Source organism: Syngnathoides biaculeatus, chromosome 9 (assembly GCF_019802595.1).
Source record: "Syngnathoides biaculeatus isolate LvHL_M chromosome 9, ASM1980259v1, whole genome shotgun sequence".
In the NCBI taxonomy this organism is placed as follows: Eukaryota; Metazoa; Chordata; class Actinopteri; order Syngnathiformes; family Syngnathidae; genus Syngnathoides; species Syngnathoides biaculeatus.
In genome coordinates this window covers 15,739,792-15,752,395 of record NC_084648.1, presented here as the reverse complement: position 1 = coordinate 15,752,395, position 12,604 = coordinate 15,739,792, and the positions used below count along the sequence as shown (strand labels likewise).

At 41.9% G+C, this 12,604-nt stretch overlaps 1 protein-coding gene across 1 annotated transcript; it reads left to right on the top strand.

Moving 5' to 3' along the window:
• The first annotated feature begins 6,462 nt into the window (after positions 1 to 6,462).
• Positions 6,463 to 12,482, top strand: cdkn2a/b (cyclin-dependent kinase inhibitor 2A/B (p15, inhibits CDK4)). Its single transcript, XM_061829565.1, has 2 exons — positions 6,463 to 6,827; positions 8,142 to 12,482. Exons 1-2 carry the CDS (start codon positions 6,702 to 6,704, stop codon positions 8,391 to 8,393), a joined length of 378 nt encoding a protein of 125 aa, XP_061685549.1. The 5' UTR covers positions 6,463 to 6,701; the 3' UTR covers positions 8,394 to 12,482.
• The last annotated feature ends 122 nt before the right edge of the window (positions 12,483 to 12,604 follow it).

Below are 12,604 nucleotides of genomic sequence, written 5' to 3'. Positions count from 1 at the left end.
GTATTGTATTTGCCATTTTTACTGTTTGTCTTACGTGAGCGCACGTGGCGTGACGTCACTTCAGGAGGCGTGGGGGTCAATTATCGCCGCGGTGCGATGGGACACAAATAACAAGTGGCGGATGCGTGCGACAGGCCAGTGCACGAGTTGGACCGGGACTCTGCCGATTAGAGGGAGCGTCGCGAACGCCCCGCGGTTTTAAAGGCGCTTTTAAAGTCGACGGCGCTGTCCTTGTGTACGGTGTTTTCAATCCATAACCACGCAGGACATGCACATCATAACTTTTATGAGTGAATCTGTGTTGTAAAAGGATAGACGAAAACAAGCTGTGCCCGCGGCAATATTGCAAGGGTACAGTTTTCTTTTTTTTTATGAGGATAAAGTGATGTAATGTTGAAGGAGAAAATGTCACTATGTTACAAAAATTGTCGTTTTTTTAAATTATGAGAATAAAATTGAGTATAGTATGATAAATCCAAAATATAGTGCTGTTTTATTTATTTTGGTATAGGTTTAGGATATAAAATTAAGAGATAAAATTTGTTTAAAATATTACAGGAAATATCTTAATTTTTCTCAGAGTAAAGTTGTGATGAGATTAAAAAAAAAAAGCATTGTGTACCATTATAAAGTATTTTTAATTAATTAGACCGACTAAGGAACCATAATTTACTGATTATGTTTCATGTTTCGTCCACAATAAAAAGATTTAAATATGAGAAAAGGCCCGTTGGCAGCTGGGATAGGCTCCAGCAGTACTGCGACCCTCGTGAGGATAAGCGGCGAAGAAAATGGATGAAGGGATGGATGGATGGATGGATGGATGGAAATACGAGAATAAAGTTAAAATGTTGCAAGTGTTAACATGATTTTTGAGTATGACTATGCAACTTTACGGGGGAAGTATAATAAGTTATCATTTTGTTGTTGTTTAAAAAAATGCATTTATTAAATTACAGGATTAAATTCCAAGTGCAGTATTACATCAAGTTATGTAATTTTGGAAGTCAATCGAGTGATATTATGAGAAAAAGCCACTTTTCCAGCATCATGTAATGAGTCACAATAACTGATTTCGGTTTGAACACGGAAAGTTCAAATTTTTAATTTTTACGAGACTTAATTTGTGACATAAAAAAATATCAAGTCATAAAATTACGGAAATGTCCACGCATTATGTGAATAAAGTTGAGTATCGTATGATAAGTCCAAAATATAGTGCCAATTTTTTTGGGGATAAGTTTAGGATTAGAAAATTAATTAATAAAATAAAATTAACATATTGCAGGAAAATCTTAATTTTTCTCAGAGTAAAGTTGTGATACAAAAAAAAGTGAGTACCATTGTAAAATATTTTTAACTAATTAGAGCAACTAAGAAACAGTAATTTACTGATTATGTTTCACGTTTAGTCCACAATAACATGATTTAAATGTGAAAATATGCCAGTTGACAGCCGGGATAGGCTCCAGCATTCCTGCGACCCTCGTGAGGATAAGCGGCAAAGAAAATGGATGGATGGATGGATGGATGGAAATATGAGAATATTTTTATTCAAAATGTTGCAAGTGTAAAATTATTTTTGAGTATGAAGATGCAACTTTACGGGGGATGTATAATAAATTATCGTTTTGTTGTTTTAAAAAAATGCCAGAATTAAATTACGGGATTAAATTCCAAGTGCAGTATTACATCAAGTTATATAATTAAGGAAGTCAATCGAGTGATATTATGAAAAATAGCTACTTTTGTAGCATCATGTAATGAGCCACGATAACAGATTTCTGTTTGAATATGGCGAGTACAAATTTTAAAATTTTACGAGACTTAATTTGTGATATAAAAAAATATCAAGTCATAAAATGACGGTAATGTCCACGCATTATGTGTTTTTTGAATCATTGTGAATTTTGCTTGTAATATTTTATTTTAACTTCATCCCTACAAAACATGCATACACGCAGAGGGGACTTCCAGACCGGAGCGACGCCGCCCACGCTCACAACCTCAGCGGCTGCAGGCTGTGAAGCCTCGAGACAACTTTGCATTCCACACAGGTCTGCTCATATGACCTCCGACACACTCACCCAGGCGGCGAAAGTTATAGCACCCCTATACGCAAATCATATTTCACGTAATGTAACGTAGCACATTTTGCCGCGCCTCCGCTGTCGGGCCAATGCCGAGTACGTTTTTGGTACTGCGACGGCCAAAGCTGGAAATCGGGTGCCGCGATGTAGCGAGCGCCCGTAAAGACCGTAAGACTAGATTTTCATTTGTGTGAGCAGCACTTCACAATATGGAAAAAAATCTGTCGTACTTTTTTAGGGATATGCAGCTCAAAAATTTGTTAGCCCATGTGTCAATTTATGTCCTCCACCTCCAATCCCAGGTGTCAACATCCTGAACTGGTTGCCAGCCAATCGCAGGGCACAAAGAGACAAACAACCGGTCGCACTCACAATCACACCTCGGGTCAGTTTAGAATGTCCAATTAATGTTGCATGCTTTTGGGATGTGGGAGGAAACCGAAGTACCCGGAGAAAACCCACGCAGGCACGGGAAGATCATGCAAACTCCACACAGGCGGGGCCAGGATCGAACCCTGGTCCTCAGAACTGTGAGGCCAACGCTTTACCAGCTGATTCACCGTTATGCCTTGCTAAATAATAATTTTTTTAAAAAGACCAGCCAATGTTTTCAAGCTTTCTAAACTGTATTGGAAAAATATTTGATCTTTTGTCAAATTATTATTATTGTGCGTCGTTTCCCCACTTTAATGTCGAAGCTCATCAAACAAATTTATGTATCAGATGAAGATAAAAATAACGGCTTTCACCGTGGTTCGCTGGAGTCCTAAAGCTTTAGAATGTTAGAAGAATGAATGAAATGTGTCAATTCATTCATTTCTCATTTGTTCTGTTGCAGTTTTGTCGGACAGGTTCTACTTCAGTTATTTCTTGATTTTAACTGGTCTGGAGGTAATCAGGCTTGAATGTAGCCAATGAAAATGAACTCAGGTTTTGCCCCAAAAATGTGATTGGCCAAGGTCAATTCTAGGTGGCAATTGCCATTGAAAAATTCTCACGTTTATTGGCGTTACATTTCTCTGATATTTACATTTATTTTATGATCTTAAACATTAAAGTGCACAAACTGCCCCCCAAAATATATATATAAATGTAATAATGATAATAATAATAATCATCATCAACTTGTTCAGGGTGTACCCTGCCTCCTGCCCATTGACAGCTGGGATAGGCTCCAGCACTCTCCGCGACCCTTGTGAGGATAAGCTGCAAAAGAAAATGGATGGATGGATGGAAGGATGGATGGATGGATGGATGGACAATAATAATAATATATATTGTTAAAAAATAAAAATTTGAGATGGGGCAAATCCGTTCTCACTGTACTGTAGATAAGTATCAACAAAAACAGAATGAATGAAATATAAATACAAAGGAATAAACTTTTTTTCTTTTGGCTTGTCCCGTTTGGGGTCGCGACGGCGTGTCATATAAATTATATAATTATAAATAGTATATAATATATATAATAAAATTATATAAATATAAAGGAATAAACTTGTGTTTTAAATTGTGATTACCGTATGTACTGCAGTATACACGTGTTGGATGTGTGCCCTTTAAGGGGTGTGGCCTATGACACGCCATCCGGGGCGTGTGTGTTTGTGTGCTTGACTGTTTGTCCCGTTAACAAATTTGAAAAGTGTTATTTTGATGTCACATGCAAAAATTTTGGTGCGGGGGGGGGGGGGGGGGGGGTTGTCTTATTTTAGTCCATGTCCGAATTTTGCAAACCTTTGCGGCCTCCATTTGTGTAGGCTGTTGTCTTCCACACAGACGTCATTGTCTTAGCGCAAGATGGGCGCACGCAAGAATTCCAACCATTTCATCCAGTCCTCCACCGAGAACGCCGCATTCAGTCCAATCCAGTTTTGTACTGTTCACCCGAGTGACCAAACTCGAAACCGCGGGGGCCAATAAACCGTACAAATGATTGTTATGTAGTTACGTGTTGCGTTATGGCCCCTCATTCCAAGGCCGGTGCCGAAGTCCACGTTCAGTCGTGACTTCAGTCCGCACCCGTCCGTCAGTGCTGCCCTTTGGCACACGATGCCAGTCTGGGTAAAGTGCTGACCGATCAAATCCCACATGCGCATTCCTGCCAGATTACCTCATAAATGAGGTTAATTCCCCTCGTTTAGTTTACAGCTGATTCTGCGCGATAAGTGACGGCCGCACGACCACTTTGGGGAGTTGTAAAAAGTCTTCCTGATTGAACACAATCTCATCCACAGATCCAGATATAAAACCTTCAGTGCAAGTCCAATTACAGATGATTTTAACCATGGAACAATAATAATACACACAAATATTATTATGGGTCTATTTACACTGCGTATCTGGGGTTCTTAGCCAGGAAAACAAATAAAATGTCGCTTTACAAGGGTCACAACAAAAAAATCTTTGAGAACACGCCACAGGGATCAGTCTTAGGCCCTCTGTTGTTTTAATCTGATTCTGCTCCCTCTTGGCAGTGCTATCATGGAGCACAGAGCGAACTTCCAGTAATACAAAAGATACGCAAGAATACATCTCCCATGTCTCCTGAAGACACCAGTCCCAGAGATTCTCCTTTTAACTGGAGTTTAGACCATATCCTGCGCAGAGGAAACCATTCTCCAGTTCAATCAGGACAAAGCGGAAGTCTTAATCACCCGTCCTGGGCCCAGCGAGAGAAACGTTGACAAAATAACTGACTAGGTCACTCCAAAACATTCATTTTATTTGAAAAAAAAAAAAAGGATATACTATTTGGAAGGTTACCTGATGGTTTGTTTTCGGTCAACGTTCTGCTGCAGAACCCAAGTGCGCTTCAGATTGGAGTCACAAACTGATGGCAGAACAAATTCCGTCAGGATTTAATGCTAAAGAGGAGAAAGCATGGTTCCGATAATCAAAGGAAGTTGCCCAGGTCTTGAATTAAAAAAAAAAAAAAAGATTCCCCAGATCATCCCACCAGAACCGCCATGTTCCTTGTTCTTTGCTCTGAATGTCGTACCAGGGCAGCATCGACTGCCGGAGAAAAATTCCTTGTGTGTTTTTACGCACTTGCCCATTAAAGCTGATTCTGATTCTGATTGAGGCAAGGAAGCCCTGCAGTACTTTAGATGTTGTCCTTCATTTGTACTTCCCAAGATGAGTCGTTGCTGTGGTTTTAGGGTAATTTTTTGGAGGCTGCCCACTCTGGGGAAGGTTCACCATTGTTCCATCCATTTGTGGATATTGCCTCTCACTGTGGTTTGCTGGAGTCCTAAAGCTTGTTGATTGCTTCATTTTTCTTTTGTTCTTGAATTTCTTCAGATCGTGGCATTTTGTTACAGCTTTTTGAGATATCTTGAGCGACTTCATTTCCTCCGACAGGCTTTTTTGTTGTTGTTTTTTAATCAATTCATTGACTTAACAGGTCTGGAGGTCATCTGACCTGGGAGTGATCAATGAAAATGAACTCAGCTTTCCCCACAAAAAATGATTAGCCATACTTAATATGTGTATTCACAAGGGGGGGTGATTACTTTTTCGCGCAAACGTGACCATTTAAAAACTGAATTTTGCGTTTACTTCCGTTATCTTTGGTTGATGATTTTAATGATGACGACCCAAATCTCAGCCATGTGACCCGAATGAGGATTAATGTGATTATGGATATTTGCAACCCTGCTAAAAAAAAAAAAAATGTCTATAGAGCATTTCTAAAGAATTTCTAAAGAAGTATATAACTTTAGGACCCAAGTCCTATTGAATATCTATAGAAATTCTATTGTTCTGGAGAAATTCTATAGAAAATCACAGCCAAAGTTCTATAGAACAAGTGGTTCTGTATAAATTCTATAGAATTCTATATATTTTTATAGATTTTTTTCTTTTTTGCAGGGAACACTTTCATTTTATTTATTGAAAAAAAATCCAAATCAAATTTGGATAGAGGGATACGCGCAAATACGGATGAGACGAAATTTATGACTTGCCATATCGCATAAAATCACGTGAAACATTTTAATCGTCTCTTTTATATTCCAGTTATTTCACCTTGCTCCTGAGTGTTGCTCTTTTTTATTTTTGAACGTTAACGACCGAGAAGCCTTAAGTTTCCCCAATTGGCTCGATTATTGACTCCCGTGGCTACAAAACCAAACTCACATGACACAATGAACACACCTCATCACATAAAGTGCGAGCACGGCGCGTTTAAGCGTCAAATCTTATTTACAAAACGAATGGAAACGATATCAGGTCACGACTTTATGACATGTTATCTCCATTTTTTGTTTTTTTTTTTTTTTTTTGTCACGCGGTTGACAACGCGGAAGCAAAACAAAAGAATGCGCATGCGTAGGAGCGGCGGCGACCAGGGGCGATGACATCATCCATTCAAAGCAAGCAACACGGAGAGAAACAAGCCCGGACACATTACTTGCATCGATGTCGCCTTGCGCTGACAGCTGCTCGGCTTTCCGAACCGGCACCGGGAGGACGCTTACAACATAGGCAACAACAACAACAACGCGTGGATTACAAACACATTTGGGTTTTTTCGCGTCTTATTTTCCACGATCGCGGAGTACCTGTGCAAGGGAGTGGGAGTGGGGGGGGGGGGGGGGTTAAACCAGGGCGATGAGGACTCTTGAGGATGAGCTGACGTCGGCCGCCGCCACGGGGAACGCGGCCGAGGTGGAGCGACTCCTCCGGGCAGGGGCGGACGTCAACGCGGTCAACCGGCTGGGTTACACCGCGCTGCAGGTCATCTTTGTATATTATTATTATTATTATTATTTAATTTTGTTATTTTTACACAAACCTGTGCACCCCCCCCAATATATATATTAATAAAGAAACCGAAACAAAAACAAATGATTTTTAGGTTTTCATGGAGGCTACGCCCAGCTCTATTTTAAAAAATAACAAAAAACATGTAAGGGCTATTTTGTATAGGCGCCACACTCCCCGCGACCCTTGTGAGGATAAGGGGTTAAGAAAATGGGTGGATGGATGGGCTATTTTGTGAAAAAAATGTGGTTTTATTGATTGATAGCATATATATTCAATAACCGAGGACGCACTGAACACATAAACACAGACACGTTAAACAGGTATAAAATTGAAATACCCTAAGATTTAAAAATTCGAATAGTTTATGGATAAAATGAAAATATTACACAAGTGCTATAAATTGTCTTGATGATTGCCAAATTGTTGCTGTTTGTTCTTTCATTTTTAATCAAAATGAATTAAGTTTTTGGTTTGTTTTCTGCTTTTAATAACAGCCAATTATGAAATGCTGTTTAAATAGCAAACAATGTGGTCCATTAGGGACTATAAAATGGATGGCGAATGTTTAAAATTATGGTTTTATTTGGTAACAACTCCTTAATCAATCAGGTGTTGCCAGGTTTTCCACTCACAAAACAACAGAAATAGAACCTTTAGGACAAAGTAGTTATTAAAGAAAGAAATAACCGTGACGATGGCTGTTTTTTTAAAAAAAAGATTACAATTCCATTTGTGTTTTTCGTTTCGTTACATCACATCAATAATAAAAAAAAAATAACCCCCATACTGTACTTTCCAATTACAATTTGTCTTTCCTTATTCAACGTTGCGTTCAGGGACAGCAAACAAATACTACACAAAAAGAAGTGAAAGGAGCTTGATGATGCCTGCCGAATCACCGCTTATTTTTATTCTTTTTTTGGGGGGTGGGGGGGGAGGACAGATATGATTAAAATAATTGTTTGGTTAACGTTAAGTTTGGTTTCATTTACAGCCTCTTGAAACAACACAAAATCAATCTCCGTGGTCAACCGTTATATTGTTTTTTTTTTTTTTTTTAACTTTCGACAGGATTAATTTTAAATCAAAAGCGATTAAAGACGCACCCTATGAGGAAAAAAAAAAAGGCTTCCATGTTTTTTTTTTTTGTTATATCATTTGAGATGCCGTTTGGATCCTGAATATTCTTTGGCTTGTGTTGTAGAGGTCCAAAAAATAAGGTTTCAAAAGGCCCTTTCTTTTTTTTTTTTTTTTTTGGTCTTTCTTTCTCGTTCCCGTCCGAAGGTGATGATGATGGGCAGCACCCCGGTGGCCCACCTCCTGCTGGCGGCCGGCGGCGACCCCAACGTGGCGGACGCGCGCACCGCGAGCACGCCGCTGCACGACGCGGCCCGGGCGGGTTTCGGCGACACCGCGCGCCTGCTGGTGCGCTTCGGCGCTTCCCCGCAGGCCAGGGACCGCGCCGACTGTCGGCCCGCGGAAGTGGCCCAGAGACACGGGCACGCCGACGTCGCGGCCTTCCTGGAGTCTTTGTGAAGAACAGTTTTGTGTTTTTTTTTTTTTTGTTGTTGTTTTTAAACAAGGGGACTCCACCGCCCCGTCGATATTATTTATTTATTCAAGATTTGGCGTTAAGGACCCGTCTCTAGCTGAATCCGGATGAGGGTTATATCTAGGAACGAGGTCGAAAATGATCAGAATTTCCACCAGACCCTTTTTGAAATGTTATTTATTCGCATATTTGGATTTGACTTGAATAACTCAAATCTTTAAAGTGACTCATGTCGCCAATAGTCTTGTAATTGAGTATAAAAATAGATGATGCACTTTACAAAGACTGTCTCGGCAGTGCTCTATATTTGAAAAGAACAACTCGTAAATAATTAAAAAGCCATTTGCTGGGGACAAAATCTTTTAAAAATATTGTTGTACGTCGATAGATGACTTTTTCCATTCAAATCGGGTTAGTGTGCAACAAAAGATGGTAAACATGCAGAGTTCCCGTGTGGAAAGGAATAAATTGCTCTTTTTGCACAACCTACTACATTACAAATGTTTTTTGAATTTCTTCTGTATCATTAAATCTTTTATGGCTCATAAAGAAGCTTTTACCAATTGTGTGCGTGTTGTGAATCAACATCCAAGAAATGTGTTCCAGGCCTCCAAACCAAAGCCTGTAATACATCTCCCTTTAAAACTCATTTTTCTCACGGGCCACATTGTTGTCCCGGTTTGCCTCAGAGGGGCGTTGTGACTGTGGAACAAAAATATTTAATCATCTCATCATATTCACATAATCAATTTATGAACTAGTTTTGGAATCAGAACTCAAAGGGAATGTGTTTTTCAACTATTCACATTTGGTAACATAAAAATGCTTGCAATATCTCAAATTGATCATATATGACAATTTGAAATTTCAGTACAGATTTTTACAAGAATCATGGAATTTGACACTAGATTTGGTATCGAGGGCCGCATAAAATCATGTGGCGGTCCAGATCTGGCCCCCGGACCTTGAGTTTGACACCTGTGCTTTACAACACTGTTGGAGGAAGGAGACCCAGAGGAGACATGTTGAGGGCGTGAACTTCAATTCGACAATGACTTTATGAAACATATCCTCCAAATGCAATGCTGATAATTTGCACTACTGTGCTAATTCATACAAAAGTAAAATATGTACAGAAGTGTCCATTTCACAGCTTTCAAATGTAATTTCAGAAGCGACACATACATTTTCCTCATCTATGAAAATGTCACTTTTACCTTTACTAACATAGATATCATTTTTATACATACATATGTGTCATACGTATATAAGATATATGTATCACTAACAACTATGTTATTGTAACAGTTGTAGGAAGGAGGGACGGAGGAGACATGTTGGTGGCGTGAACGAGCGTGATAAATTATAATTTCTTATCTTGAAGTGTATTGCGGATACATCTGAGGTAAGAAAAGTAGAAAGAGATGTACTGTAGTACACATTCGCGCCTATTCAGGACATGCGCCTGTGTGCGCGCGTGGCACGAGGCGCTAAGCTAGCAAGGCGGAGGAGACATGTTGGTGGCGTGAACTTCCATTCGACGATGACACGGAGGTGCTTTTCTCACCGCGACTTCAACGTTATTCGTTCTGGGAAGGAAACTGACGGGAGTGAGCGAGTGCCAGTGAAGGTAGGCTGCCGTGAAATCGTGGATCAACCAGATCACGTTCCCCTGTACCATCTGACCTCAACCATTCCATGGTCGCTATTCCTCAGCTTGAACAGCTCGATTTAGGGTCTGCTCAAAGTCCACCACACAGAGAGACCTTTCACCAAGGAAAATATCAGTCCTTGCTAGTCCCACAGTCCTCGGAAGCGTTCAACCAATAGATTAGAATAATTTCAACAGATTGAGACGACAGCGTTCAGGTGAATGGTGTTGATTCACACCTTCGTCACGGAAAAACAGAATTATGGCACCCACCGGTCGGTATCAATCATCAGAGAGGATGAACAGGAAGTTCAGCTGGAACCGTAGCTCGGTGAAGAATTGAAAACAAGGAGAACGGAAGCTGTCATTGCAGTAATAGTTCAAGTGCACAATACTGCGCATTTGTGACAGAGTCGTGAGTCCCGTAATGCAAGGAGCGCGGGATACTCATGTATGCCGGTTAGCCTAGCAATCTGTGCTAGATGTGCCGTACGTCGCGTCTTTAATAAACGCAGTTAGCAACATAATGTCGCCCACCTTGCGTTACTTGGCGATGGAAGCGCCAGAGAAGCAAGTCGAAAATTGAAATATGTCAGCAGACACGTGGATCAAAGAACAGGAGTTGTCTCAGGTCAAGAAGGATGTCCGCTCTTTGCTGATTTCGTCCAAATCGGGCTTGCACCCCCAGTCAGCTGAAGCGGGACGCCATCAGCATGCTGGGACGTACGATGCCGCTGCAGTCGGCCCGGCTTCAGTGACGTTCTGCAGGTGGTGTCGGTGATCCGGGGCACGGGCGGCTCGACGGTTTTAAAAGCGGTGAGTGACGAGTCCATTAAACATATCGAGAAGCTGGTGTCCAATCTGCGCAGTCCGAAGAGAAAGAACAGTTTCCGGGAGTATGAACCATCACTCATCCGGTACGGTCCTTTTCTTCGAATCCAGATTTTTAGGCGAGAGCTGCAAATAGTCCTCGCTGAGAGCCCGCTCATGTTGGAAGACTTGAACGAAGGCTACCTGCAATACTTTCCAAAATGTTCGGTTTCAGCACCCTCAGAGATATGCTGGAGGCCGTGTGAAATCTGATCTGCATACGGCCCAGAAAAATGGGCCTCATTGTCCACCTGAGAGAGACGGACCCACATTTCTGAATGACTATGGATTCGGCACGGATAATCAGGTCCAAACGCGGACACAAAAACATACGGCACAATTCCGAAGCAAGGAAAACATTCAGAGCCACCTAGCTCTCAGCCTACGCCGGTGCCAGAGGAGCAGGACCAAGTGGTGGATCTAGACTTCTTTCAGAAACTGGTGCTGGAGAGTCCTTTGGGCAAGAAAGCACACTATACAGGTGTAGACACTGAGGGTACTCCGGTTGATTCAGGCTCAGCAACGCACACACGCAAGGGGATCTCATCACCACAAGAACGGCGTCGAAATAAAACGATGGAGACCTACGAGGATTCCCACGCCCCAGAGGAGAGCGCGGCGACAAGGTGCGTCGCGGCCTCCCCTCCGGGGGAGCATTCGCGGAACAGGCAATCCGGCACTTGAAGCTGCCCACTCGGCAGGGCACTCGAGAGCTCGTTCGGGTAGAGCACGTCCAGTCCTTGGGGCGTTTCTACTAGACTGGGAGCTGGCTTTCCAGAAATTGACGTTTGTGATGAGGCAATATCACCACTGTCCCCAGGCGTCCGAGTACTACGGTTTCCCACGGGAATCGGTCCGACCGGATCAAATCTGTAGCATTTCCCTCTTTGGCATCTGGTTCTACCGGGTAGTGATTGTGCAGGTGGTAAGCGACACTGGGGGGGGGGGTGTACTTTGTGGATTACGGCAACAGCTCCACGGTGCGCACCGCCGAACTGAAGTTCCTCAGGATTTGTTCCTGGCTTTTCCCGGCTTAAGCTTTCCTCTCAACGCTCGCTGGAATTAAACCAAAAACTGGCACTTGGACTCCAGAGGCCACCGCTTCCTTCCGGGAGCTGTGCCTGACACACGTGTTCGGAGTCGTCACGTCGAAGAGCTCTACCTTTGCGACCCGCCCACAAGTGACGGCGTCTACGTCCCGGACGAGCCCTCAAGAAAACTGTAACAGGCTTCCAAACGAAAGCCTGTATGACAGCTTAGATTGTTCAGGAGGAGACATGTTGGGGGCGTGACCTTCAATCCGACAAGGACACTGATTTGCTTCTCTCACCGCTGCCAATTGAGAGTAAAATGAAAAACATATGTTTTATGATACATTTGGGGGTACTCGAAGTTTAAAAAAAAAAAAAAAATCTTTGGGGAATTTTTAAAATAGATTTCAAGATAAAAGTAGAGACGACTGCCTGAAGTGATATTTTTGCTTCCAAGTTATCCGTGCAAGCTCCATTTTGAAAAGGACTCTGGGGTGCAAAATTTGCATCTAGAGCTAATAATAAGCAGAACTGGTTTGGATCGCACCTTTCAAGGGACACGCACGTTTACTCATAAACTCAAGTGCTTACTTTCATCAAAATATCTTCTTGATATTACATGCTTTGGCGAGCATAAGATTTT

Bases quoted from the DNA above. Each gene is read 5' to 3' on its own strand.
- cdkn2a/b (XM_061829565.1), top strand. From the start codon at position 6,702: ATGAGGACTCTTGAGGATGAGCTGACGTCGGCCGCCGCCACGGGGAAC. The intron at 6,828-8,141 runs GTCATCTTTGTA...TCCCGTCCGAAG, and splicing joins TGGGTTACACCGCGCTGCAG to GTGATGATGATGGGCAGCAC.